The sequence below is a fragment of the Ornithorhynchus anatinus genome, chromosome 7 (genome assembly GCF_004115215.2).
Source record: "Ornithorhynchus anatinus isolate Pmale09 chromosome 7, mOrnAna1.pri.v4, whole genome shotgun sequence".
In the NCBI taxonomy this organism is placed as follows: domain Eukaryota; kingdom Metazoa; phylum Chordata; class Mammalia; order Monotremata; family Ornithorhynchidae; genus Ornithorhynchus; species Ornithorhynchus anatinus.
In genome coordinates this window covers 82223111-82250126 of record NC_041734.1, presented here as the reverse complement: position 1 = coordinate 82250126, position 27016 = coordinate 82223111, and the positions used below count along the sequence as shown (strand labels likewise).

Sequence of the window (27016 nt, the reverse complement as noted above, 5' to 3'; positions counted from 1 at the left end):
CTCCCGCCCCCGCCGCGGTGGGAGGGGGAGGGGGAGGGGGAGGGGGGCCCTGCGTCAGGCGTCCGCGCATGCGTGGGCGGGAGCCCGAAGGGCAACAATGGGGCCCCGCCGGAATCTCCCCGCCTGACGCCGCGGGGGGAGGGGCGGGGGTGGGGCGGGGGCGCGCCTGCGCGGGGGCGGAGGCCCGGGGGAGGGGGGAAGGGGGGAAGGGGGAAAAGGGGGGAGGGAGCAGGGAGCGGCGCGGAAACCAACTGCCGCCGCTTCTGCTTTTGCTGCTGCTGCTGCTGCACAGCGCCCGGGACGACGACGACGACGACGAGGAGGAGGAGGAGGAGGAGGAAGAGGTAGAGTGTCTGCAGCCCGGCCTCCCCCACCGTGTGTGTGTGTGTGTGTGTGTGTGCGCGTGTGCGTGTGTGTGCACGGGCGCGCCGGCTCCTGCAAACTACCCACCCCGCCCCTCCCCCCAGCCGGGCCTGGCCGGGGGTCGCCCGCGGGAGAGGGGGGCCGGACGTGGCCGGAGGAGACGAGGACCGGCCCCCTGACCTCTGACCCCCAGGACCGGCCTCGGGCCCAGGCGGGAACCCCGGACACACCCCCGGGGGGCCGTCGGAGGCGGTGGGATCGCGGCCCCCGGCTCTGTACCGAGCGCCCGCCCTCCCTGAGCCCCTGCCGACCTCCGCCCCCGACAGGCCTCCGTCCCCGGGGCTCCGTACTGGCCGCCCCGGGGCCGGTCCTGGCGGTCCGAGGGGAGGCGGGGCAGCGTCCCGGCGGTCAGAGTCGAGGGGGAGGTGGGGGCCGCTGCCCCGGAGGGGGGGTCTGGGTGCTGTACTGGACGCCAACTAGCGCCGATGCAATTGAGAGCCACTCTTTCCTGGAAAACGCCCCGACGAGGACCTCGTCCGGCCCCTCCTGCCGAGAGGGAGCCGGTGAAATCCTGCCCCTAAATAATAACGGTCACAGGACTGGTTTAAGGGCTTCTAGGGCCGTTGGGCAGGGACGAGGTCAGCAGGCCGGACACGGCTCCCATTGGCCTCGCCGTCCTTCTTTCCCTTTGAGACCGTTGTTGGGCAGGGGTGGTCTCTCTCTGCGGCCCAGTTGGACGTTCCTAAGCGTTCAGTCCAGTGCCCTGCACCCAGTAAGCGCTCGAGGATTACGATTGAACGAATGAAGGGGAGGGAGGACAGTCTTTCAGTCGTATTTATGGAGCGCTCACTATGTGCAGAGCCCTGGACTAAGCGCTTGGAATGGACAAAAGGGCAACAGATAGAGACGGTCCCTGCCCTCCGACGGGCGCACGGTCTAATCGGGGGAGACGGACAGACGGACAAGAACAATGGCAATCAGTAGAGTCAAGGGCATTTTACAGATGAGGATGCTGAGGCCCAGAGGAGTGAAGCGACTCGGCCCAGGACGCGGAGTCGGCGAGTGACGGAAATCAGGCCCGCCGCTCCCGGTCGGCTCCCCGGTTGGTTCCCAGAGATGCCGACGGGGAAGGGGGCGGCCGGCCGACCGGCCCGGAAACCGCAGCCCCCAAATTCTCCCTCTGAGCGTGTGCTGCCGGAGCGCCCTCGGGTCCGGAAAGAGAAGCATTTCGGAGAAGCGACGTGGCCTAGAGGATGGAGCCCGGGCCCGGGAATCGGGAGGACCTGGGTTCCCGTCCCGGCTCCGCCACAGGTCCGCCGCCTGACCCCGAGCCAGTCGCTTCCCTCCTCGGAGCCTCGGCCCGCTCATCTGTAAAGTGAGGATAAGAGTGTGAGCCCCACGTGGGACGGGGACCGCGTCCAACCTGCTGAACTTGTGTCTGGCCCCGGTTCTTAGAAGAGTGCTTGGCACAGAGTAAGCGCTTGCTTAACCGGTGCCATAATGATTAGAGAACTTCTGGAAGATTTCCTGGTCGCGATGTCATTATTTCCACTGCCCGGCAAGCAGAGGGCACCCCATCCTACCCTCCGTTCCTCTCGACGTGGCACGGCACGGTGCCGCCGACCTGGGAGAACTGGCTCGCCTTGGGCCTCAGCCTTCGGTTCTCCTTGGAGATCAGTCCATCCCTGGTACTTTTTTGATGATATTTGTCCAGCGCTTACTTTGTGCCAGGTACTGTACTAAGTGCTGCGGTAGATACAAGATGATCAAGTCGGGGACAGTCCCTGTCATCCTTACCCCCACCCCCCTGCCGTGGTCCTCACGGTCGTAGAGAAGCAGCATTCATTCATTCATTCCATAGTATTTACTGAGCGCTTACTATGTGCAGAGCACTGGACTAAGCGCTTGGAATGGACAAATGGGCAACAGATAGAGACGGTCCCTGCCCATTGACGGTTTTACAGTCTAATCGGGGGAGACTGTAGCAGCATGCCTCAGTGGAAAGAGCCCGGGCTTGGGAGTCAGAGGTCATGAGTTCGAATCCCGGATCTGCCACTTGTCAGCTGTGTGACTGTGGGCAAGTCACTTCACTTCTCTGGGACTCAGTTCCCTCATCTGTAAAATGGGGATTAAGACTGGGAGCCTCACGTGGGACAACCTGATTACCCTGTATCTACCCAGCGCTTAGAACAGTGCTCTTCACATAGTAAGCGCTTAACAAATACCTACATTATTATTATTATTATTCCCCACTTTACATGTGAGGAAACTGAAGCGCAGAGAAGCAAAGTGACTTGCCCAAGTTCACCCAGCAGACAAGTGGTAGAGTTGGGATTTGAACCCGGGCCCGTCTAACTCCCCGGCCTGGGCTCTCTCCACCAGGCCAGGCTGCTTCTCACGCTGCGGCTTGGAGTGCTTTCTTTGTGCAGAGCAGTGAACAAGAGCACTTGGGAGAGTCCAGCACAACAGTTGGTAGACACTTTCTCAGCCCACAAGGTGCAAGATGCAGAAATCAAACGGGTATTTATTGAGCACTTTCCGTGTGCAGAGCCCTGTACTAAGCCTTTGGGAGAGCACAGTACATCAGAGTTGTTAGATACATTCCCTGCCCTCGAGGAGCGAGATGCAGAAATCAATCGGTGGTATTTATCGAGCGCGTACTGTGGGCGGAACGCTGAGCGAATTGCTTAGGGGAGAGTTCAGGCAGAGGCTCAGGTGCCCAGGACGAGAGTTCAAATTCAGCCCATTTGACTGGACAACGCTATGACCCCGTGTCTCAGAGACCCCAGCCCCTCCGGCCCGCTCTTTAATTTTGAAGTCCGAGGAACATCAGTCACCCTGAATCGGTAAAAATGGGTCGGAGTTGCCCTTTTCCTCCCGGTGACCAGGAAAGCGCTTAGTACAGTGCTCTGCACACAGTAAGTGCTCAATAAATAATAATGTTGGTATTTGTTAAGCATCTACTATGTGCCAAGCACTGTTCTAAGCACTGGGGTAGATTCAAGGTAATCAGGTTGTCCCATGTAGGGCTCACAGTCTTCATCCCCATTTTACAGATGAGGGAACTGAGGCATAGAGAAGTGAAGTGACTTGCCCAAGTCCACACAGCTGACAAGTGACGGAGCCAAGATTAGAACCCATGACCTCCGACTCCCAAGCCCAGCCTCTTTCCACTGAGCCATGCTGCTGCTCATAAATACGATTGAATGAATGAATGAAACTTTGGACCAGTGGATTTGAACTCAGGTCCGCACGAGGTCGGGCTCAAGAGACAGGCCGGTGCACGGGTGCCATCTTCCCCGGCTCCCCGCCCAGACATATATCACTTAATAATAATAATGTTGGTATTTGTTAAGCGCTTACTATGTGCCGAGCACTGTTCTAAGCGCTGGGGTAGACACAGGGGAATCAGGTTGTCCCACGTGGGGCTCACAGTCTTAATCCCCATTTTACAGATGAGGGAACTGAGGCACAGAGAAGTTAAGTGACTTGCCCACAGTCACACAGCTGACAAGTGGCAGAGCCGGGATTCAAACTCATGAGCCCTGACTCCAAAGCCCGTGCTCTTTCCAATGAGCCATGCTGCTTCCCTATCATTCGGTAGGATCGTTCTCTCTCGAGCGTTCAGTACAGTGCCCTGTGTATAGTTTGGCGCTCAATAAATGCCGTCGATTGATTATGAAACAGATTCTGGGATGGCCCCGGGCCGGTATGGAGAGAGCCTTGTTGGTATTTATTCTGGAAAAAAGGAACCTCAAAACGTTTATTTAGGGAGAAATAAAGGAAAACAAGTCCAGGAATTTAAATTCTATAAAGGCATGAGGGGGAAGGAGGAAAAAAGGTCAGATTTTTCTGGTCCCCGGACTGAGATGTTATCCCTTCTTAAATTCCTCGTTTAGCTTTCGTGGGTGGTGGTGGTAGTAGGGGGAGTTTTTCACCTGATTATATACTTCTTTCTTAAATTTGGACCGACGTGCACGTCCACCTTTCCAAACTTCCAGCTTTTTGGAGCCACTAGCTTTCAAAGTGTCTGGGAACCAACCTGCAGACTAAGGGACTCATCTTTCCTATTCCTGCTGAGGCCTCAATGGATAATTTGATATATTTTTCTTTTTCTTTTTCCCTTTTGGTACGGGCAGGGCGTGGGAAGCGGTTTCTTAAGAGAGTATTCCTCCCTTTGTACTCCTGAGGAAGATAATTGAAGATTTAATCCGGCTGCCCTGGGTTAATTTTTTTTAATCTGGAAAAGCTTCTTTAGAATAGTCCCATTAGGCATAACGAAAGAATTGTTTTGAATGCAAATTCCCTTCTGTGACATTACCGGTAACTCCTACCTCTGTGCAGTCGTAGTAGAATATGCCCCCACAGATTTATTAGTGAAATGAGGAGGAAAATGAGTTGGGAGTTTAAAAAAAAAAAAAATCCCCCAAACCTGTAGTAAACTCGATTCTTTTAAAAATCCTGTCACCTGGCTGTCAGAATTTTTGCCGGGAAGCATTGCCACAATTATGAATTATCGTCTGCTTTGAGGGCACGTTACTAGGCAGTACAGAATGTGGTTTCAAACTGATACATTCATTTTTCTTTCTTTTATAACTTGATTTTTATCAATCGATGGTATTGAGCGCTTAACCGAGTGCAGAGCTTACTGTACTAAGTGCTTGGCGGAGGACAGTACAGTAATCGGTGGTATTGACCGCCGACTGTGTGCGGAACACTGTACCGAGTGCCTGAGAGAGTCTAATGCAGTAACCAGTGGTGTTTATTTGAGCACTTAATGTGTGCAGGACAGGGTGGAGCACTGAACTAAGTGCCTGGGGGAGCACAGTTCGATAATCAGTATCGAGCGCTTACTGTGTGTGAGCACTGTACCAAGCACTTGGAGAGTACCATACCATCAATCAGTGGAATTTGTCAAGCACTTGCTCCGCTGAGCACTTGGGAGAGCACAGTGCAACCCAGATGGTAGACACGGTCCCTGCCCACAAGGAGCTTCCAGTTTAGACGAGGGGGAAACGTAAACATTTTTCACTTTAGATGTTAAGCGGTTTTTCCCAGGCCCCCGAAACTTTCGGGAAGCCCGGGGGCAGCAGAGGTTGTTGGGGTGGAGCAGAGCTCCGCTCAGCAGCCGGAAGCTGTTTGGGTGCGATATCTGGAGATTCCCGTTCCATTGTGGCTGGTTTTCCCAGGAACGGGTACTGAGGCACACGTGCTTTTGCACACATCCGTGCACAGAGTACACACCCGAACAGTACACTGAATCAATCAATCGTATTTGAGTGCTTACTGTGTGCAAAGCACCGTACTAAGCTCTTGGGAGAAACAGACGTTAATATAAATAAATTAATTATGGATATGGACATAAGCGGTGTGGGGCTGGGAGAGGGGATGAACAATGGGAGCAAGTCAGGGCAGCGCAGAGGGAGTGGGGGAAGAGGAAAGAGGGGCTTTAGCCAGGGAAGGCCTCTTGGAGGAGATGGGCCTTCAAGAGCAGTGTGGCTTACTGGAAAAAGCCCGGGCTGGGGAGTCAGAGGTCATGGGTTCTAATTCCGGCTCCGCCACTTGTCGGCTGTGTGACTGTGGGCAAGTCACTTCATTTCTCTGTGCCTCAGGGACCTCATCTGTAAAATGGGGATGAAGACTGGGAGCCCCACGTGGGACAACCTGATGACCTTGTATCCCCCCCAGCACTTAGAACAGTGCTTGGCACATAGTAAGCGCTTAACAAATACCTGCATTATTATTATTCAGTAAGGCTTTGATGGTTGCGGGGGAGCGAGTCGTCAGATTTGAGGAGGGAGGGTATTCCAGGCCAGAGGCAGGACGTGGGCGAGGGGTCAGCGGCGAGATAGGCGAGATCAAGGTACAGTGAGCAGGTTGGCATTAGAGGAGCGCAGTGTGCGGACTGGATTGGAGTAGGAGAGTAGGGAGGTGAGGTAGGAGGGGGCGAGGTGGTGGACGGCTGTAAAGCCAATGGTGAGGAGTTTTTGTTTGAGGAGGTGGATGGGCAACCACAGGACTTTCTGAGGAGTGGGGAAGCATGATACGAACATTTTCCTTCAAAAACGTGTAGCAGAGTGAAGTATGGACCGGAGTGGGGAGAGACGGGAGGCGGGGAGCTCAACAAGGAGACAGACACAGTAATCGAGGCACGGAGAAGATAAGCGCTTGGATGACCAAAACCTTGTGACCGTCCTCTCCTCGCTTCCCAGGATGGAGCTGGTGGGACTGCCCTAACCCATTTTGATTCACAGTAATAACGATGGCACTTGTTAAGCGCTTGCAATGTGTCAAGCACTGTTCTAAGCGCTGGGGTAGATACAAGCTAATGAAGTTGGACATAGTGCCTGTCCTGCATGGGGCTCACAGTCTTAATCCCCGGAGGTGACTGAGGCCCAGAGAAGTGGTTTGCCCTAGTTCACAAAGCAGACACGGGGCGGAGCTGGGATGAAAACCCAGGGCCTTCTGACTCCCAGGCCCGAGCTCTCCGCAGGAGGCCCCGCTGTTTCTCATCATCTCACCTTGGGCTCTGAGCCCAGAGCAGCCCCGGGAGTCAGGAGGCTCCCGGTTCTCGTTTCGCTTCTGGCCCCGGCTCGCTGCGTGATCTTGGGCCCGTCACTTACCCTCTCTAGGCCTCGGTCCTCTCATCTGTAGAGTGGGGGTGAGATCCCTTCCGTCCTCCCTCTTCAAATCCGACAACAACTCTCCCCTACTCAAAGCCCAACTCCTTCAAGAGGCCTTCCCAGCCCAAGCCCTCCTTTCCACTTCTCCGCTCCCTTTTGCATCACCCTGACTTGCTCCCTTTTTTTTCCCTCTCCCAGTCCCACAGCACTTATGTCCATATCTGTCAGTTATGAAATTTATTTGTACTAATGTCTGTCTCTTCCCCTGCCTAGACTGTAAGCTCGTCGTGGGCAGGGAATGTATCTGTTGTTCTAGTGTACTCTCCCAAACGCTTAGTCTAGTGCTCTGCACACAGTAAATGCTCAATAAATACGACTGAGTGAATGAATAAATGAATCCCTTCCCGGGAGAGGCAGGGACTGTGTCCCGTCTGATCATCTTGTATCTACCTCAGCGCTCAACAGAGTAATCTATACCGAGATGAGATGATCTTATCATTTTGTTATTGTCAATATTAATAATAATTTTGGTACTTGTTAATAATGGTGGTATTTGTTAAGTGCTTACTATGTGCAAAGCACTGTTCTAAGCGCTGGAGGGGATACAGGGTCATCAGGTTGTCCACGTGGGGCTCACCGTTTTAATCCCCATTTTACAGATAAGGTAACTGAGGCCCAGAGAAGTGAAGTGCCGTGCCCAAAGTCACACAGCTGGCAAGCGGCGGAGCCGGGATTAGACCCCATGACCTCTGATTCCCAAGCCCGAGCTCTTTCCACCGAGCCACGCTGCTCCTCTTGTTCAGTTCTTACTATGTGCCAAGCACTGTTCTAAATCCTGGAGTAGATACCAATTAATCCAGTTGGACACAGGTGCCTAATGCCTCTTGGGGAGGAAAGAAGAACGTCTGCTGTCATAGGTTGTAACCCAATCCTTACGGCCAGTGAGTGGCAGATGGGTAAAGTTCCAGCAGAGAGAGTTCAGTACGGTGCAGAGAACAACCAGAGAATAATAAACGCTATGACGGTATCCACGCTAGGCAGTTGAGAGAGGGCAAAGAACATCGATCGATCAATCGGTGGTATTCATCGAGCGCTTACCGATTACAGAGCACCAAACTCAGTGCTTGGAAGATTTGGTAGGCAACCGCAGCAGAGCTGGTAGACACGTTCCCTGTCTCCAGAGAGGTTCCGGTCTAGGGGAGAGGCAAACCGAAGCCGGTACCGCCCCAAAGACTCAATCGTTTGGCTGGTAGCGCTTATGGAGTACCTGCCGGGAGCGGAGCACGGGACGGAGCACTCGGGAAAGTGAAGAGAGGCGGAGCACCCACTCCCTGCCCTCGAGGAGCTGCCAGTCTGCTGGGGGAGAGGGGCAGGGAGGGCAGAAATGATTTGGCGGTGGTGTGAGCGGGACAGACGGCAGGAGGTAACTGGGAGAGGACGGCGGGAGGACGGGTGAGTGGGTTGCGTGAGGAGATCGTTAGGGACAGGGAACGTGTTCGTTCATCCTCTTCCAAGCACTTTGTACAATGCTTCACGCGTCCGACTTGAGCTCTAATCCCGGCTCCGCCACTTGTCGGCTGTGTGACGCAGGGTGACTGACTTCACTTTTCTGGGTCGTAGTTACTTCATCTGTGAAATGGGGATTAAGAGCGTGAGCCGCGTGGGGTTCAGGGACCGTGTCCAACCTGATGCACTTATACCTACCCCAGTGCTTAGAACAGAGCTGGGCGCGTGGTGAGTGGACAACAAGTACCGTAACGATCGTTTTAGTGAGCACTCGGTAAACGGGATCGGCCGATGGGCTCGCCGCGCCAATCTGCACGTTGGCACGGCTGTCACTTCGTCCGTGTGCGTTGGTGCGGGGGGCGTACGTCCGAGTGTGACTGGAGTGTCGGAATGACAGGCTGGGGGGGTGGGGTGGAGCGGGAGAGGGGGATCGATCCGGGAAAGCTTTCTGGAGGCGGAGGGGGAGTCGGAGCCCCCCCCCACCGGGTTTCCGGCTCTAGTTTGGGGAGAGCTCGCTGGGCCCCCGGGAAAGGGCGCGTGTGATGTCATCCCGCTCTGCTCCGGATCTGTCACTGTTTGCCCGCTGCTCGGGCTGCTTCGCGGGGACGGGCTAGGGTCTGCCCACCCCAGATTGAGCTGGGGTTCCCCCTCCTCCCCCTCCCCCTCCTCCTTCCCCACCCCTTCCTCCTTCCCCACCCCTCCTCCTCCCTCCCCGGCGCCCGTTCCCCCGGGGTGGTCCCGGGCCTCGGTTTCCCCCGCCAAGCGGGTCGGGGCCGGCGAGTGACGCGGCCGCCCCGGCGCTCCTCTGTCCGCAGGCCGGGCGGCGGGTGCGGGATGGCCTCGGCCCTCCCGCGGACCCTGGGCGAGCTGCAGCTGTACCGCGTCCTGCAGCGTGCCAACCTGCTGTCCTACTTCGAGGCCTTCGTCCAGCAGGGCGGCGACGACGTCCAGCAGCTGTGCGAGGCGGGCGAGGAGGAGTTCCTGGAGATCATGGCCCTGGTGGGCATGGCCAGCAAGCCCCTGCACGTCCGCCGCCTGCAGAAGGCGCTGCGCGACTGGGTCACCAACCCGGCCCTCTTCACCCAGCCGCTGGCCTCCCTGCCCGTCAGCAGCATCCCCGTCTACAAGCTGGCCGGGGGTGCGGCCGCCTGGCTGGCCGGGGGTCCGCGCGAGCCGCCGCTGCCCAAGACCCCCAAGTGCGCGGCGGCGGTCTGCCCGCCGGGCGCGGGACCGGACGGGGCGGCGGGCGCGGGGCCCCGGGCCGGGGGCAGCGGCGAGGGCCGGCCCCGGGCGGGCCGGCCGGCCCCCGACGGGGACGGGGAGGGCGAGGCCGGCCTGTCGCCCGCGGACCTGGGGTCGCCGGGGTCCCCGCCGCGGGACGGGGCGGAGGCGCTGGACGCGGCGGCGGCCCTGTCGGTGGCCGAGTGCGTGGAGCGGCTGGCGCCCTCGCTGCTGCCCCCGCCCCGCGGGGACGCGGCCGGCCTGGTCCGGGACGTGCTCCGCGCCAACAAGAAGCTGGCCAAGATGGTCGGGCACATCTTCGACATGAGCGACCTTGACCCCCGCAAGGAGGAGGAGATCCGCAAGTACAGTGCCATCTACGGACGCTTCGACTCCAAGCGCAAGGACGGCAAGCACCTCACCCTGCACGAGGTGAGCCTCTGAGCCCCGCTGCCCGCGCTCCCCGGGGCCCGCCCCCTGCCCCCGGGCACCTCCTCCCCCTCCCTTCCTTCTCCGCTGCCAGCCGGTCCGCCCCTGCCCCGTTACGACCGCCCGGTCATTCATTCAGTCCTGTTTTTGGAGCCCTCACTCTGTGCAGAGGACAGTACAACGAGGAGACATGTTCCCCGCCCACAGTGAGCTCACAGTCTGGAGACCGGACTAGAGAGTAGACTAGAGACTACCAGGTGCAGAGCTCTGTAGTGAGCGCCTGGGAGAGTAGGATAGAGCGAGCAGACGCCGTCCTTGCCCTCGAGGAGCTTCCGGGCTGCTGTGTGCGGACCAGTGGACTGAGCGCTTGGGAGAGTCCAGTACAGTTAGCAGACGTGATCCCTGCCTTCAAGATGCTTCCAGTCTACTGTGTGTGGAGCACCGGACTGAGCACTGGGGAGAGGATAGCATGGTTGGGAGACGAGAGGTCATGGAGCTTCCCGTCTCCTCTGTGCAGAGCACTGGACTGAGCGCTCGGGAGAGGACGATGGACTTGGTAGACACGATCCCTGCTCTCGGTCGATCAGTCGGTGATATTTATTCATCGTTTGCTAAGTGCAGAGCACTTTACAGAGCCCTTGGGAAACTACGGGATAACAGAGTTGGTAGACAAGATCCCTACCCACAAGAAGGTTACAGTCTAGAAGAGGATGGTACAGTCTACTGTAGGTAGAGCACTAGACTGACCGCTTGGGAGAGTATAGTAGAGTTAGTAAAATCTGTAAAATGGGGATTAAGACTGTGAGCCCCACGTGGGACAACCTGATCACCTTGTAGCCCTCCCAGCGCTTAGAACAGTGCTTTGCACATAGTAAGCGCTCAACAAATGCCATCATTATTATTAATAGTAGCGGACCTAAAGGAATCTCCTCACAACAGTTAACCCTCTCGACCTCTGTTACTGAAGCCCAGAAAGGCTTAATAAAAATCTACTTCTTATCATTCTTCATTACACCACCGATCATTATAACCTTATTACTCTTTTAATGTTCACCACAATGTCCTTGCCCTCAAGAAGTTTCCAGTCTAGCAGGGAGAGACAGACAATAAATGAAATGACAGATGACCGGCTAGTTCTTAATAATAATGTTGGTATTTGTTAAGCGCTTACTATGTGCCGAGCACTGTTCTAAGCGCTGGGGTAGACATAGGGGAATCAGGTTGTCCCACGTGGGGCTCACAGTCTTAATCCCCATTTTACAGATGAGGGAACTGAGGCACAGAGAAGTTAAATGACTTGCCCACAGTCACACAGCCGACAAGTGGCAGAGCTGGGATTCGAACTCATGAGCCCTGACTCCAAAGCCCGTGCTCTTTCCACTGAGCCACGCTGCTTCTCTGAGCCACGCTGCTTCTCTTAAGGAATAAGTAGGGTCTGTAAAGTGTTATAGGAGGATGTGAATAAAACTGTGATCCTCTCCCTTATTAATAATAATAATAATAATAATTTTGGTATTTAAGTGCTATGTGCCAGGCACTGTTCTATGCACTGGGGTAGATACAGGATAATTGGGTTGAACACATTCCTTGTCCCACACAGCTCACAGCCTTAATCCCCATTTTACGGATGAGGGGACTGAAGCCCAGAGAAGTTAAGTGATTTGCCCAGGGTCACACAGTAGACAGGTGGCGGAACCAGGATTAGAACCCATGACCTACTGACTCCCAGGCCTCTCTTCTATCCACTAGACTATGCCTCCTCCTTCTACCTCTCCCTGCCATTTGGAAAAAGTGATTAAGAAAATGTCATTATCATTATTATTATAATTGTTCAGGGCTTACTATGTGTCAAGTACTTTTATAAGCGTGGCGCTGGGATAGATACAAGTTAAATCAGGTTATATACAGTCCCTCTCCCACATGGGACTCACAGTCTAAGTAGGAGGGAGAACGGGTATCGATTCCCCATTGTATAGTTGAGGAAACTGAGGCCCAGAGAAGTTAAGCGATTTCCCCCCGTCACAGAGTAGATGGGTGGCGGAGCCGGGATTGGAACCCAGGTCCTCTGACTCCGAGGCCTCGGCTCTTTCCATTAGACCACGCTACTCCTCCCCACTATTTAAAGAAAGTGATGAAGAAAGTGTTGTAACTAAGTTATCTGGTTAAGTAGGGGTGAAACATGGTACTGTTGTGAACATTTTTGAATCCCGTCTTTCGTGCACATCCATAAGCACCTGATTTTCCAGTCTTATCCTTCACTTCCTCTTCTGCCTGATGGCACCTTGTGCTAGCAGCCTAGAGATCTGCCTTCTGCTAAGCTAAGTAGGGAACAAGCAAGGGTGGATTTCTATCTCTATTCCAGACAAGTCAGAGTGTTTCGGAGCGGGGAGGGGATGAGGAGAGGGAGGGAGGTGCCCCCCAGTCCAGGGCCACGTTGCACCAGGGAGAGGGGCTAAGGGAGCCCAAGGGCACTGGTCACTGCCAGGAGGCTGGGGCCGCCGCTCACCGCCGGAAGCCCCGGTGGCCGGATAGTGCTGTTGTGCCACTGTCAAAAAGCGAGGGCTGCCAAGGGAATCCCGGAACTCCTTCTCATAATAATAATAATGATGATGGTATTTGTGAAGCGCTTACTATATGCCAAGCACTGATCTAAGGGGTAGATCATCAGGTTGGACACGGTCCCTGTCCCGCACGGAGCTCACAGTCTTAATCCCCATTTTACAGATGAGGTAAATGAGGCACAGAGATGTGAAGTGACTTGCCCAAGGTCACACAGCGGACGAGTGGCGAATCTGGAATTAGGACCCACATCCTCTGACCCTCGGGCCCGCACTCTTGCCGCTGGACCGTGCTGCTTCTCCACACACCCGGGCAGGGAGGGAGGGCCAGGATCCTCTAGACTGTAAACTCACTGTGGCAGGAATATGTCTGTTGATTGTTGTATCGTGCTTTCCCAAGCGCTTAGTACGGTGACCCGCCCATAGTACGGGCTCACTGAATACGATCGAATGAGGTGGAGCCGGATTTGGCCTCGTAACCCACCGTGGCCCAAATTTGGGACCTGCAAGAGGCCCCGGCCGCTGGGTTGGGAGCACCCGATCCCGAGGTCCGGCGTGGAAGCCGTGGCTGGCTTATAGGTCCATCCGTCCACCCCCACGATGGCGAGAACAGCCCGGTGCCCCCAGCAAGGCGAGGCGAGGGCTGTCGGTGCCCGGGGCAGTTGTCGGGATCCCCGGGGGCAAAATCAAGTGCAGAGCTGCTCTCGATTTTACAGGGCAATCCGTTTTCAGACCCAACCCTCTGAGGGTGACCTAAACCCAAGTTCAAAGCTGACCCTTTTTCAATAACGGTGGTAATAAATGAGAAGTAGAATGGTCTTATGGATAGAGCCCAGGGTCTTTGAGTTGGAAGGACTTGGGTGCTAATCCCGCCTCTGGCACTTATCTGCTGAGTGACCTTGGGCAAGTCATTTCACTTCTCCAGGCCTTCCTGTTCTCCCTTCTATTTAGACTGTGAGACCCGTCCAGTCTGGGATCACCCTTCCTCTCCCCCGTCTGGGGTCACCTCTACCTTCCCCCCAGTGTAGCCTGGGACCACTCCCCCTTTCCCCCCTCTGCCTGTCCAGCCTGAGGTCTCCCCTTCCCCCTTCTGGTTTGATCTCTTTTCCCCCATCCCCCCAAAACCAGCCTACCACCACCATCCCCCCTGACCCCAATCCAGCCTGGGACCCTCCCGCCCCCATCCTGGCCATGAGGAGGAGGAGGAGAAACCCTGTGACTGACCGTGTGTGTGTGTTTGTGTGTGCATGTGCGCCCTGCAGCTGACGGTGAACGAGGCGGCGGCACAGCTCTGTGTGAAGGACAATGCCCTGCTGACCCGCAGGGACGAGCTTTTTGCCTTGGCCCGCCAGGTCTCCCGCGAGGTCACCTACAAGTACACCTACCGGACGTCCAGGTACCAGGGGGAAGCTAGGAGGTGCCGGGGGGTGGGGCCTGGGGTCCGGAATGGAGGCTTAGCGCAGCTGCCGGTTCCTGACCGTCCACCGACCATCCAGCTGTGCCCGGAGGGGTCACTGACCCTTTCAAGGTTGTATCTCCTGGGACCATTGGGCGTTGGCACAGTTTAGGCTGGTGGGGTGGGGGTGGTGGGCATACTGCTAGCTACTGAGGTTGCCTGGGGAGAGCGAGGTCTGGGGGGTTTGAGAACAGGTGGGAGCTCAAAATTTGTGCCCCCACTCCTCCCTACCCTTCCTCATCGCAGCATTTGTGCTGTTCTGGATGCCTGCGCCGTGTTGATTACCCGCATTGGGCTGGACACTGTGCTGCGTGTTTCTGGTATGCCGGGTGCTGTGCTGGTTGCCCACTGTGTGCCTGGCACTGTGCTGTGTGCCCTTGGTTTGCTGGGTGTCTGGGAACAATACATCAAAAGGGGAAGACTTAGTCCCCCGTCCTTGGAGCTGACGGTGTGATATCTGCGGGGTGAGATCTGGGTCCCGGAGAATCAGTCTGTCCATCAGTGCTGTTTATTGAGTGCTTACAGTGTGCGGAGATCCGTACTAAGCTCCGCGTCAGAAATCTGTATATATCTGTAATTTATTTTTCCATCTATTTCTATTAATGTCTGTCTCCCCCTCTAGACTTTGAGCTCTTGTGGACAGGAGTGTGTCTGTGGTTATATTGTACTCTCCCAAGTGCTTAGTGCATGCTTTGTACACAAGAAGTGCTCGATAAATGCGATCGAATGAGTGAATGAATGAAAAGCGCTTGGGAGAGGACAATAGTAATAATAGTGATTATGGTGTTTGTTAAGCACTTACTGTGTGCCAGGCACTGTTCTGAGCCCTGGAGTGGAATCGAGCAAATCGGGTTGGACACGGTCCCTGTCTCTCGTGGGACTCACAGTCTCAATCCCCATTTAACAGATGAGGGAACTGAGGCCCAGAGAAGCAAAGTGACTTGCCCAAGGTCAAATGACTTGCCCAAGGTCAAACAGCAGACAGGCGGCGGAGCTGGGTTTAGAACTTATGACCTTCGGACTCAGGTTCGTGCTCTATCCACTATGCCATGCTGTTTCTCAACAGCAGAAGCAATTGACGGCCTTTACTAAGTGTTTACTGGGTGCAGAGCACTTGAGGGAGGGTAAAACAGAGCTGGGAGACACATTCCCTGCCCACAAGGAGCTTACAGTCCAGGGTGGGTGGGGCAGGGAGGGCAGACAGTAATATAAATGAGGACTAGGGACACAAGTGCTGTGGGGCTGAGGGAGGGGTAACTATTAAGCATTTAAGGGGTACAGACCCAAGTGCAAAGTTGACCGAAGGGAGGTTGGGGAGAGGAAATGAGGAGTTAGCCAGGAAACTGATTTTTAGGAAGATTTGGAAGGTGAAGGGGAGAAGGGGGAGGGAGTGTCACCCAGGGTGACCGTTCTTCTGCCCCCGATCCCAACCCAGGCCCAGTCAGTTGTAGCTCGGCCACGGCCCCGCCAACCCCAGACCTGCGGGGACCCTCGGTCCGGTTGGTCATGGCTTGACCGCAGCCCCAGGCCTGCGGGGACCCTCGGCCCGGTCAGTCATGGCTCAGCCAAGGCTTCACCAACTCTGGGGCCGTGATGCCCTTCGTCCTGCACTAGCTGTGAGCCTCGGGGCCGGTTCTGCTCCGTGGCCTTCGGTGGACGCCGTTTGGGCGGACACGGTCTCTCAAGCAATGTGTTCTCTTAATGTTGTTTTTGTTTTTTCCACTTCTAGGCCCAAGTGTAGTGAAAGAGAGGAGCTGTCTCCCAAGAGAATAAAAATCGAGGTACGGGGACTGCTTTTTTCTCTGCCGTTCGGACGTGAAGCCCCCTGGCTGGGTTGATTTTCGAATCAGACACAGCCTGCGGGGCCTGGGTGGCACAGCACAGCCCCCCCGACTCTGGGGTGTGGGTGTGCGTGTGTATGTGTGTGTGTTGTGGGGTGACTGGGCAGGTCGTTTCCCCCTTGCCCTCCTCCACTGGACAGAACTCTGCTCTGGCAGATGTGCTCGCCACATGCTGCTCGGTGCCCCGCTGACGCCCTCGGTCCATGCCCGGCCCTACTCCCGCCGCTTGGGTCCTGGGACTGTGCCCACATGGCCAGCCTCACTGCACCAACATCCCCTCCCCTTCCCGCCGAAGGGACAAACCCCTTCTCCCCCTTCGCCCCCCGCACTGTCAAAAGCAGCCCCTGGGTCTGGCGGGCAGGTGAGAGGACCCCCAAGCCCACGAGGGGTGGGCATGTGGACCTCTGAGGCCACAGGGTCAGGGCAAGTGGGCCTCCCAGGGCATGTGGGCAGACAGGCAGGCGCACAGCAGGGTCGTCCCTGTTCCCGAGACGCCTGGGGCGGCCGTGGTTGCCGGGGCAGTGGCTTAAAACAAGCAGCTCTGGTTTCCCCAGACCTGGAGAGGGGAGGCAGGGGGTGTGTACTCTCCCACCTTCTCACCTTTTGGGTCCTGGCACTTTTCTCCTCACACTGTCTTTCAAATGATGCCCCTGAGGCAAAGGGAGACCTAGGCCCTCCCCCTCCCCTTTTTAATATGATATTTTTTCAGTGGGAACTTTGTGCCAGGTACTGTACTAAGCACTGAGGTAGATACAGGCTATGCTGTTTGTATTAGTTAAGCACAGACTAATGCACCAGGCACTATACTAAGCACTGAGGTAAAAACAAGCTAATCAGGGTGGCACAGTCCCTGTCCCCCATGTGGTCTTCACACTCTTAATCCCCATTTTGCAGGCGGGTGGAGTAACTGAGGCACAGAGAAGTTAAGTGAAGTGGCCGAGGTAACTCAGGAGACAAGCGGCGGAGCTAGGATTAGAGCCCAGGTCCTTCTGACTCCCAGGCCCGGACTCTATCCATTAGGCCTTGGCTGCTTCTCCTTTCCTTATCTCTCATCTCCTCCTCCCCACGTCCTCCCTTTTCTTTCTTTCTCCCTTTCTTCTTTTTTCTCTTTCCCTCCTTCTCCTTCCTTTTCTCTCCTTCCTCTTCCTTCCCCGTCCTTCCGTTTTTCCCCTCCCATCCTGCCTTTCCATCCTCCCATCCCCCCTCTTACCTCCCACCCAGGGTGAGCGGGCCGGGAGGAGAGAGGTTGGCCAGAGGCAGCCAGGAGCTCAGGACCCGAACTACCCACTTGAGACCTCTATGGGAGGAGGAAGAGGAGAAAGATGGAGGGGGGAGGAGGAGGAGAAAGGAGCTCTAACTTCTAGACAATCTCTAGTTGCCCCCAGTGATCCCCCCTCCCACACCCCAGCACCGTGTGCAGATTTACCCAGCCTTCAGAGCTCTGCCCCGTTCTCTGGTCACTTTGTGTTGTCTGGCAATGGGTCAGATCCAGATACCAGCCTGTGCCCAAGCGCCGTCTTACATTTGGTCACCTGATGCCACGGGTCTCTCAAAGCTTGAAGCTTAGTCACCTTTTTTGCTCTATTTATGAAATTCCTTCCCAGCGGTTGGAATCCCTTTCCCTCTGCTCTTCTCCCTCCCCCTTCCCCTCCCCTCAGCAATGTGCTCATTTGTATATATTTTTATTATCCTATTTATTTTGTTAATGAGGTGTACATCCCCTTGATTCTATTTATCATGACAATGTTGTCTTGTTTTTGTTTCGTTTTGTTTTGCTCTGCCGTCTGTCTCCCCCAATTAGACTGTGAGCCCATCGTTGGGCAGGGATTGTCTCTATCTGTTGCCAAATTGTACATTCTACACGCTTAGTACAGTGCTGTGCACATAGTAAGCTCTCAGTAAATGCTATTGAATGAATGAATGAAAGATCCCAAAGTCCTTTTCAGCCACTGAATTTCCTCTCCCTCTACCCCCGTCCTCTGTCCCTTCTCCCCATCTGTCCCTCCGTCCTCTGTCTGGACAATCCCTGCCCAGTGATGGGCTCAAAGTCAAAACAGGAGAGAGACAGCAAAGCATAACAGAACAAGACAAAAACAAGACAACATGATCAAGATAAATAGAATCAAGGAGATATGCACCTTATTAACAAAATAAATAGGGTAATATATACAAATGAGCACAGTGCTGAGGGGAAGGGGGAAGAGCAGAAGGTGGTGGGGGGGAGCAGAGGGAAAGGGGGTGCTCAGTCAGGGACAGTCTCTGTTCCCTCTTCCGATCTAATAACGATGGTATTTGTTAAGTGCTTTCTACGTGTCAAGCACTGTTCCAAGTGCTGGGGTGGATACAAGCTAATCAGGTTGGACACAGTCCCTGTCCCACATAGGGCTGTTGGTCTTAATGCCCATTTTACAGATGAGGCAACTGAGGCCCAGAGAAGGGAAGTGACTTGCCCAAGGTGGCAGAGAAACCCAGGTCCTTCTGACTCCCATGCCTGAGCTCTATCCACTAGGCCATACCGCCCTGTCCCCTCTCCCCATCTGTCCCCCATTCTCAGTCTCCCCTCCTCTCTCCCCCCGGCCTTCTGTCCCCTCTTTCCTCTAAACCATAAGCTCATTGTGGGCAGGGAATGTCTGCTTCAACTCCGTTATATTGTACTCTCCCAGGTATTTAGCACAGTGCTCTGCACTCAGTAAATAGGATTGATTCTGACCTGTCTCCTCTGACTACTCTCTTCTGTCCCCACCCCCAATCCCCTCTCCTCTGTCTCCTTCAGTCAATCCTTAATCAATCGTATTTATTATGTGCAGAGCACTGTACTAAACACTTGGGAGAGTACAGTATAACAGAGTTGGTAGACATACCACCTGCTTACAACAAGCTCACAGTATAGAGGGGTAGGCAGACATGAATATAAATAAGTTACAGATAGGGACATAACTTCTGTGGGGCTTAGGGAGCGGTGAATAAAGGGTGCAAATCTGCTTGTAATGGTGACGTGGAAGGGAGTGGAAAAATCGGAAATGAGGGTTTAGGGAAGGCCTCTTGGAGGAGATGTGCCTTCAATAAGGCTTGGAAGCAGGGGAGAGTCATTGTCTGTCGGATGTGAAGAGGGAGAGCGTTCCAGTCCACAGGCAGGACGTGGTCGGCGATGAGATTGAGGTACAGTGAGTAGGTTGGCATTAGAGGAGCGAAGTGTGCCAGCTGAGTTGTAATAGGAGAGCAGTGAGGTGAGGTAGGAGGGGACGAGTGATTGAGTGCTTTGAAGCCAATGGTGAGGAGTGTCTGTTTGATGGAAAGGTGGATGGACAACCAGTGGAGTTTTTTGAGGAGTGAGATGTGCAGAGTGAAGTTTGGACTGGGGTGGGGAGAGGCACAAGGCAGGGAGGTCAGCAAGGAGGCTGATAGAGTAATCAAGGCGAAATAGGGTAAGTGCTTGGATTAGCTTGGTAGCAGTTGAGGTGGAGAGGCAGGGGTGGGTTTTAGTGGTGATGTGAAGGTTCGAACCATCAGGGTTTAGTGATAGATTGAATACGTGGGTTGAAAGAGAGATGAGTCAAGGATAATGCCAAGGTTACAGACTTGTGCGACAGGAAGGATGGTGGTGCTCTCTGCAGTGATGGGAAAATCAAGGGGAGGACAGGGTTTGGGTGGGAGGATAAAGAGCTCTGTTTGGGCCATGTTACGTTTGAGGTGTTGGCGGGACATCAAGGAGAGAAGTCTTGAAGGCAGGAGGAAATGTGAGACTGCAGAGAAGGAGAGAGATCGGGACTGGAGATGGAGATTTGGGAATTATCTGCGAGGAGGTGGTAGTTGAAGCCACTGGAGCGAATGAGTTGTCGTAGGTCGTGGGTGTTAGATGGAGAATAGAAGGCGATCCAGAACTGAACCTTGAGGGACCCCCACAGTTCGAGGATGGGAGGCAGAGGAGGAGCCCATGAAAGAGACTGAGAATGTGCCAGAGGAATAGGAGAACCAGGAGAGGACAGTGTCGGTGAAGCTAAGGTTGGATAATGTTTTCTGGAGAAGGGGGTGGGCAACAGTGTCAAAGGCAGCTGAGAGGTCGAAGAGGATTAGGATGGAGTTCATACCTTTGATTTGGCAAGAAAGAGATCATTTCTGACCTTTGAATGGGTGGTTTACGCCCTCCTCTGTCCCCCCGCCCTCGTCTCCCCCCCACCACCACCCCCGACCCCTACCTCTCCTCCACTTCTCGCCCATCGGATGATAAATTCCTTAGGGCAGGGACCAATTTGTTTATTGTATGTTCAACGGCCTTGAGGCACCGCCAGACACTTAATAACCAGACACTTAATAAGTGAGGTGGAGACTAGACAAAAATCCATGTGGACACATGGAAAATCCTTCCCTAGTCAGGGAAGTATAAGAAGAGCAGAAACAAAGGTAAATTTATCTTTTCTGAGCCGTTATTGGGGAGGGATAGAGATTGTGTGTGCATACCAAGTGAAAAGGATATTGGGGGAGTAAACAGAGTTATATTTTTAATCACGGATTCTTGGCTCCAGCCGGCAAATCCCCACGGCACGGTTTTTTTGGTCTCTCAATAAATTAAACTCAGAATTTTCCATCCGGCCTCCAGAACAGTTTAAGAAGAAAAAAGGCCTGTGTGCAAGGGGGTGGAGGGAGGAGGGTGCGGAGAGGGTGGGAGGATGGACACTGGTGTCCTCGGTCGCCTGGACACATAGGAGACTGTCCGCCCAGCCCCGCCCAGGGGCCCAGAGGCATATGGGTGGTGGGCAGTGGGCGAGGGGGTTTGGCTGGTGGGCTTACGTCCGGTAGAGAGATGGAGGCTGGGTTGCCACCCTGATGCCCCTCCCCCGGGCACCAATGGGCCTCGCTGCAGGGAGTGTGGGTTGAGCCCGGCTTCTTGGGGTGTTTACTGAGCACCTGCCCTGGGATGGGTAGGGGGCTGCCGGCCGACTTGGGTGGACCCCCACTGGGTTATGTGTCGTTGGACTTGGGTCCTCGGACATCCACTTGCCCTCCCGGGGGGTCAGCGGGTGGGGCGCACAGAAAGCACCATTACCTAGATAGGAGCGGGTGCCCCCCAGAAAGCCCCGCTGAGCCGTCTCGTCCGGTCAGAGCTGTAACCCGGGGGGTCCTGGTGGGTCTGTTATCTCCCCACCCCCCGCTGACCTGTTCCCTGCAAAGACCCAGGATTCAGGGGCAGCTCACCCGAGTGTCACAGGGTCTGCTTTGGGGAGGGGGACAGGCCACTTCTCTCTGCCCCTTCTGAGTGTCTGCAGCCAAGGTGGTCAGTGGCAAGAGAGTGGAGGAGCTCTTGGGGATACCCCACCCTCCCGGAAGGATCCGGAACATTATGGCTGGAGCCCCCCTCTCTGTCCCCAGGTCAGGTCGTGTGGATGCATATGTTTCCAGCCCATCAATCAATCAATCTGTGATATAGCTCTTAGTATGTGCAGAGCAATAATAATAATGTTGGTATTTGTTAAGCGCTTACTATGTGCAGAGCACTGTTCTAAGCGCTGGGGTAGACACAGGGGAATCGGGTTGTCCCACGTGGGGCTCACAGTCTTAATCCCCATTTTACAGATGAGGGAACTGAGGCACAGAGAAGTTAAGTGACTTGCCCAAAGTCACACAGCTGACAAGTGGCAGTGCTGGGATTCGAACTCATGAGCCCTGACTCCAAAGCCCGTGCTCTTTCCAGAGCACTATACTGAGTGCTTGGGAGAGGTCAGTACAACCGAATAAGCGGCCACGTTCCTTGCCCGAAACGAGCTTGAAAGCGCTTAGTGCAGTGCTTTGCAAGCAGTAAGCATTCAGTAAATATGATTGAATGTGTAGAGCCCTCCCGGGCCCACTAGCTCTGCCCTGGGACCGGCGGGGCTCACGTGGGTCCCTTTTTTGTTCCGGGGACACCTCCTGACCTTGCCAGGTGCTTCCGGGGAACGGAGCCGGGATGTCGAAGCAGCTCGGAGAGGAGGCAGAGGGGGGACGCCCCGAGCACAGACCGGAAATGCCAAGGGAACAGTGGTGGCTCGGAGGCTGAGCGGGGCCGTGTGACGGGCTGCGTGGGCACCTCGGGTGTGGACGTGTGGGTGGCAGGCACAAGGGGTGGTGTGCTGCTCTGAGTCCTCAGTTGCCCATTGCACATTGGGAAGCAGAGAAGGAAAGAGACTGCGGAGGGTGGGTTTGGGGGGCGTGGGCGGCAGCCGGTAGATGGGGACCCTCAAGAGAGAAATGAGCGAGGTGGGCGTCATCAAGTCCGGGAAACTTTGGGGGATGCCAACGGCCAGGCGGGCTGGGGCTGGTGGAAACATCTGCAGGAGGCTCCAGATGTGTGCACGGGGGCGGGAGGTTGGCGGGGATGGGACAGAGGGGGACCACCAGGGTGCAGGGCCCCCACCCACGCAGCCACCTGGTGCTGACATGGGAGAGCTCTTCCAACTGGGTGTGGGCTTCCCCTTCCCCTGCCTCCCGTCCCGTGATCTTGGAACTTCGGGATGCCCCGGGGCGCAGTGGGAGGAGGGAGCGAGCAGGTGGGCGCACCGGGCCATCCGCCCACCCTCCGGAAGGGGCCACTGCCCAGGGGAAGGGTGCAACTTCCCCATCTGCCGGGAATCGGGAGAGGGCAGGAGGAGGAGGATCCGCGGGGAGCGGATGATGGGTGGATGGTGAGCAGCACCCCCTTTCCCTGTGTTGGTGGACTGGTGACCCGAGCCTCGGCCCCAGGTGTTCGCCGGCTGCCCCCGGTAGCAGGGTTCTGGCTGGTCTGAAGAGGGTCTGGGGCTACAGGAGACGGGGAGGGCCCGGGGAGCGGGAGGAGGAAGGTTCCTCACCACTTTCAGAACCTGAGTCAGAGCTGCCCAATCTGGGGTCTCCCGCGGTCTGCCCCGGGGCCGAGGCCTGGGCCTGTGTTGGGGGGATCTGGCCCGTTGACCAGATCGGTGGGGTGAACTGGGCGCTCTGGCCTGTGAGTTACCACTGGGCTGCCGGGATGGGGGGCTGTCAGGAACTAATCAGGTGCTAGCGAGGGCAGATAGGCCTGGGGTTTGGGGAGTTAATCAGGGAAGGCTGGTTGGAGGAGATGGGCTTTGGAGAAGCAGCGTGGCTCAGTGGAAAGAGCACGGGCTTTGGAGTCAGGGCTCCTGAGTTCGAATCCCAGCTCGGCCACTTGTCGGCTGTGTGACTGTGGGCAAGTCACTTCACTTCTCTGTGCCTCAGTTCCCTCATCTGTAAAATGGGGATTAAGACTGTGAGCCCCACGTGGGACAACCTGATGACCCTGTATCTACCCCAGCGCTTAGAACAGTGCTCGGCACATAGTAAGCGCTTAACAAATACCAACATTATTTCAGGAAGCTTGAACGGTGGGGAACCAAGGTCTGTGGCCCGTTGGTGGCGAGGGAGGGAGTTCCAGGCCCGGGGAGCAGTGTGATCGAGGGGATGGAGGTGGGAGAGTTGAGGGGGGATGAGAGGCGGCTAGATGGTTGGATTTGAGTTTGGGGAGAACTGGGGGAGTCTGAGTGACATGGGGAGGGGAGGGAGTTCCAGGCCGGAGGAGCAGCATGAGTAGAGGGACAGAGGCAGAAGAGTGGGGGGCCGGGGGTGGCTAGAAGGTGGGCGTGAGAGGAGCTGGGAGAAGAGAGCAGAGCTGAGGGGTGGGACCCGCTGGTTAGGGCCCTGAGCCCACCGAGCATTGGCTCTCAGGAAGAAGCCTGTCTGCTTTCTCCTCACCATCAATAGGTCATTGGCCGTCGGTTGGTCAAGGTGGGACCCGGGTCCGCCCAGAGGTGCCTCTGAGAGCTTGCTCCGATCGCCCGCCCAGGGTACAAATGCAGTGCTCCATCTGGAGAAGCAGCGTGGCCTAGTGGATAGAGCTCGGGCCTGGGAGTCAGAGGACCTGGTTTCTAGTCCCAGCTCTGTCACATGTTTGTTGTGTGACCAAGAGCAAGTCACTTCACTTGGGAGCTTCAGTTCCCTCAACTGTAAAATGGGGATTAAGACCGTGAGCCCTATGTGGGACAGGGACCGACCAACCCGATTTGCTTATATCTACTTCAGCGCTTAGAACAGTGTTTGGCATGAAGTAAGTGCTAGCAGGTACCATAATTATTATCCACGCCAAATGAGCATTGTACAGACTACTGATTTTCCCCTGGCATTCACTTCAGCGATCAATCAGTTGATAAATGTGATGGATTACCGGAAACAGTCTGACCAGTGTCTGCCATTCGGCTTAAAGAAGTAGAATAAGCAGCCCGGCCTAGTGGGTGGAGTCAGGGAGACCTGGAATCTAATCCCGGCTCTGCGGGGTGTATGCTGTGTGGCCTCGGGCAAGTCATTGAACTTCCCTGTGCCTCAGTTATTCATTCATTCATTTGATTGTATTTATCGAGCGCTTACTATGTGCAGAGCACTGTACTAAGCGCTTGGAATGTACAATTCGGCAACAGATAGAGACAACCCCTGCCCAACAGCGGGCTCACAGTTTAAACCGGGGAGACGGACAACAAAACAAAACATGTAGAATGGGGATTGAGACTGAGCCCCATGTCAGGCATCAGCTGTGTCCAGCCTGACTAGCTTGTGTCTCCCTCAGTGCTTAGTACAGTGCCTGGCACACAGTAAGGGCTCAACAAAAATCCTTTAAAAAAAAAAGACGGCTCAGTCAATGCTGGTGGCTGGAGCCAAGCTTTTATGTTTTCCACAACCCGGTTGAATGACATCCGTTATGACAGAAGCCGTGGACCCCTTCAGCTGTTTCCAGTACACTTGCTCTGGCACCCTCACTTCCCGGAGAATCAGTGGCTGATGCCCTCGGGCTTCAGCCTTTCGGCGGAGGTCTGCAGGAGCCGGGGGCGGGGGTGAAGCAGTGGCGTCTCTTTGGAAGGGGGTGGGTGCCCGGCCAGCACAAGCGTTTGTACCCTGGCTGCAGCAGGGTGAATGTGGCCTCTGCTGCCCTCCGAGACAGCAGAGAAGCAGCGTGGCTTTAGTGGCTAGAGCCGAGGCCTGGGAGTCAGAAAAACCTGGCTTCTAATCCTGGCTCCGCCACATGTGTGCTGCGTGACCCTGGGCAAGTCACTTCACTTCTCTGGCCCTCAGTTATCGCATCTGTAAAATGGGGATTAAGTGTGAGCCCTATGGAGGTCAGGGTCTGCGTCCAACCTGATTAATTTGTATCTACCCCACGCTTAGGAACAGTGTTTGGTACATAGTAAGCGCTTAACAAGTACCGTTATTATTATTATTAGGACGGCTTTGCTGACTACCAAGATCCGGTGCAGACCCTCTTCCAGCATGACATCATGAAAGCCCAATTGGCCGCTGCCAAAGCCAAAGGAGAGGACTTCAGCACACAGGTGAGAGAGAGAAAGAATAAGAATGTGTGTGTGTTGCAGGGAGAGGGGAGGTGTTCACACCTTCCCCTGCCAATTTCTGCCCAGTGTGCTCAGTGCCCTGGGCACATTTGCTGCCCTTTGCCAGGCAGACTATCTGATTTTCCCACATGATGGCACTGAATTTGGGGCACTTTCATGTCTCCAAGGTGCCTCCTTCAATCATTCATTTATTCATTCTCAGTCATATTTATTGAGCACTTACCATGTGAAGAGCACTATGCTAAGCACTTGGGAGAGTACAACAGTTAAAAGGCATATTCCCTGCCCACAACATGCTTACAGTCTAATGGGTGAGACAGACATTCATTTAAATAAATAAATGACAAATAAGTGTTGTGGGGCTGGGAGGTGGGGGATGAATAAAGGGAGCAAATCAGGGTACGCAGAAGGGAGTGGGAGAAGAGGAGAGGCGGGCTTAGGGATGGCCTCTTGGAAGAGATAGATGTGCCTTCAATCAGGCTTTGAAGGCTAGGGGACAGTGATTGCCTCGGCTCCAGGTACCTCATTCTGTCCTCCCTGTGGGGCAGGGAGAAGGCCGGCCATCGTGGTTAGTGTCCCCATTGTACAGAGGAGAACACAGAGACCCGGTGGGCCGAGTGGCTGAGCCGAGGTCATGCGGCGACAGGCTGGCCGGGTTTCCGGTCCTTCCTCGCCCCCCCCCCCCCCCCCCGAACAAACTGTACATGTCCAAGGCGAGGGTGGCCCAAGTGGAGGTACCTGGGGCTGACACGGGTCTGGTCCCTGTCCACAGGCCGGGCAGGCGGCGTCCAAGCGAGCAGAGTTGGTGTGCGGACAGGCCGGGTCAGAGCGACTGCAGGCCGGGGAGCGGCGCCCGTCGGCGGGCCTCTACCGGCAGGACTCAGAGGAGCACGGACCCAATGGCCTCCTGCCCCCGGACCACCTCGATGGGCCAGGTACCCTGCTCCCCAAGGGCCGTGCCCCCTCCTCCTCCTCCTCCTCCTCTTCGCACCCTGGTCGGCCTCAGGCCGCCACTGGGGGCTGGGAGGGCTGACGGGTGGGTGGGACGGGGCAGAGCAGCCGTGTACACGCTCATGCACATGCACACGTCCTGGACTGTCGTGTGTGCTCTTCTCACTCTTGCTTCTTGGTTTCACAACAATAACAGTAGTAACTGTGGTATCTGTTAAGTGCTTACTGTGTGCCAGGCACTGTTCTTAGCCCTGGGGTAGATACAAGTAAATCGGGTTGGACACAGTCCCTATCCCACACGGGGCTCTCAGTCTTAAATCTCACTTGACAGATGAGGTAACTGAGGCCCCAGAGAAGTTGAAGTGACTTGCCCAAAGTCACACAGCAGACCCCTCTGACCCTCAACTTGAGAAGAGCCATCCCTCCCTCCGTTGATCACCAAGGGCCAGTTTGGTCCATCCCTCCCCCTTTAGGTCCACAGGCCTGTCCCTCCCCTTCTGCCCATCCAGTGGGTCCTATTTCTCCCAACGCCCCCCTAGTACAAATGCAGTGCCCCTGCCCATCTCCACGGTCCGATTGCAGCGCCCCATCCCGTTCCTCCTCACCGTGAGCAGATCCCAGTGCGCACACGCGCTGCACGTGTGTATCTGTCTCTAGCTTTAGAGCGCTCTAGCTAATCATCCGATTTACAGACTGGAGAAGCCAA

At 55.6% G+C, this 27016-nt stretch overlaps 1 protein-coding gene across 2 annotated transcripts in view; it reads left to right on the top strand.

Moving 5' to 3' along the window:
• Positions 1-209: 209 nt before the first annotated feature.
• NAB1 (NGFI-A binding protein 1) overlaps positions 210-27016 on the top strand; it is a 35613-nt gene continuing 8806 nt past the window's right edge. The window contains exons 1-6 of one of the 2 annotated variants that reach the window (XM_029069391.2): positions 210-344; positions 9308-10145; positions 13963-14096; positions 15886-15937; positions 25234-25341; positions 26132-26294. In XM_029069391.2, coding sequence (XP_028925224.1) covers positions 9327-10145; positions 13963-14096; positions 15886-15937; positions 25234-25341; positions 26132-26294 — 1276 coding nt within the window. In that variant the 5' untranslated portion in view covers positions 210-344; positions 9308-9326. The remainder of the gene's footprint in view (positions 345-9307; positions 10146-13962; positions 14097-15885; positions 15938-25233; positions 25342-26131; positions 26295-27016) is intronic. The other variant, XM_029069390.2, reaches the window with a different exon arrangement.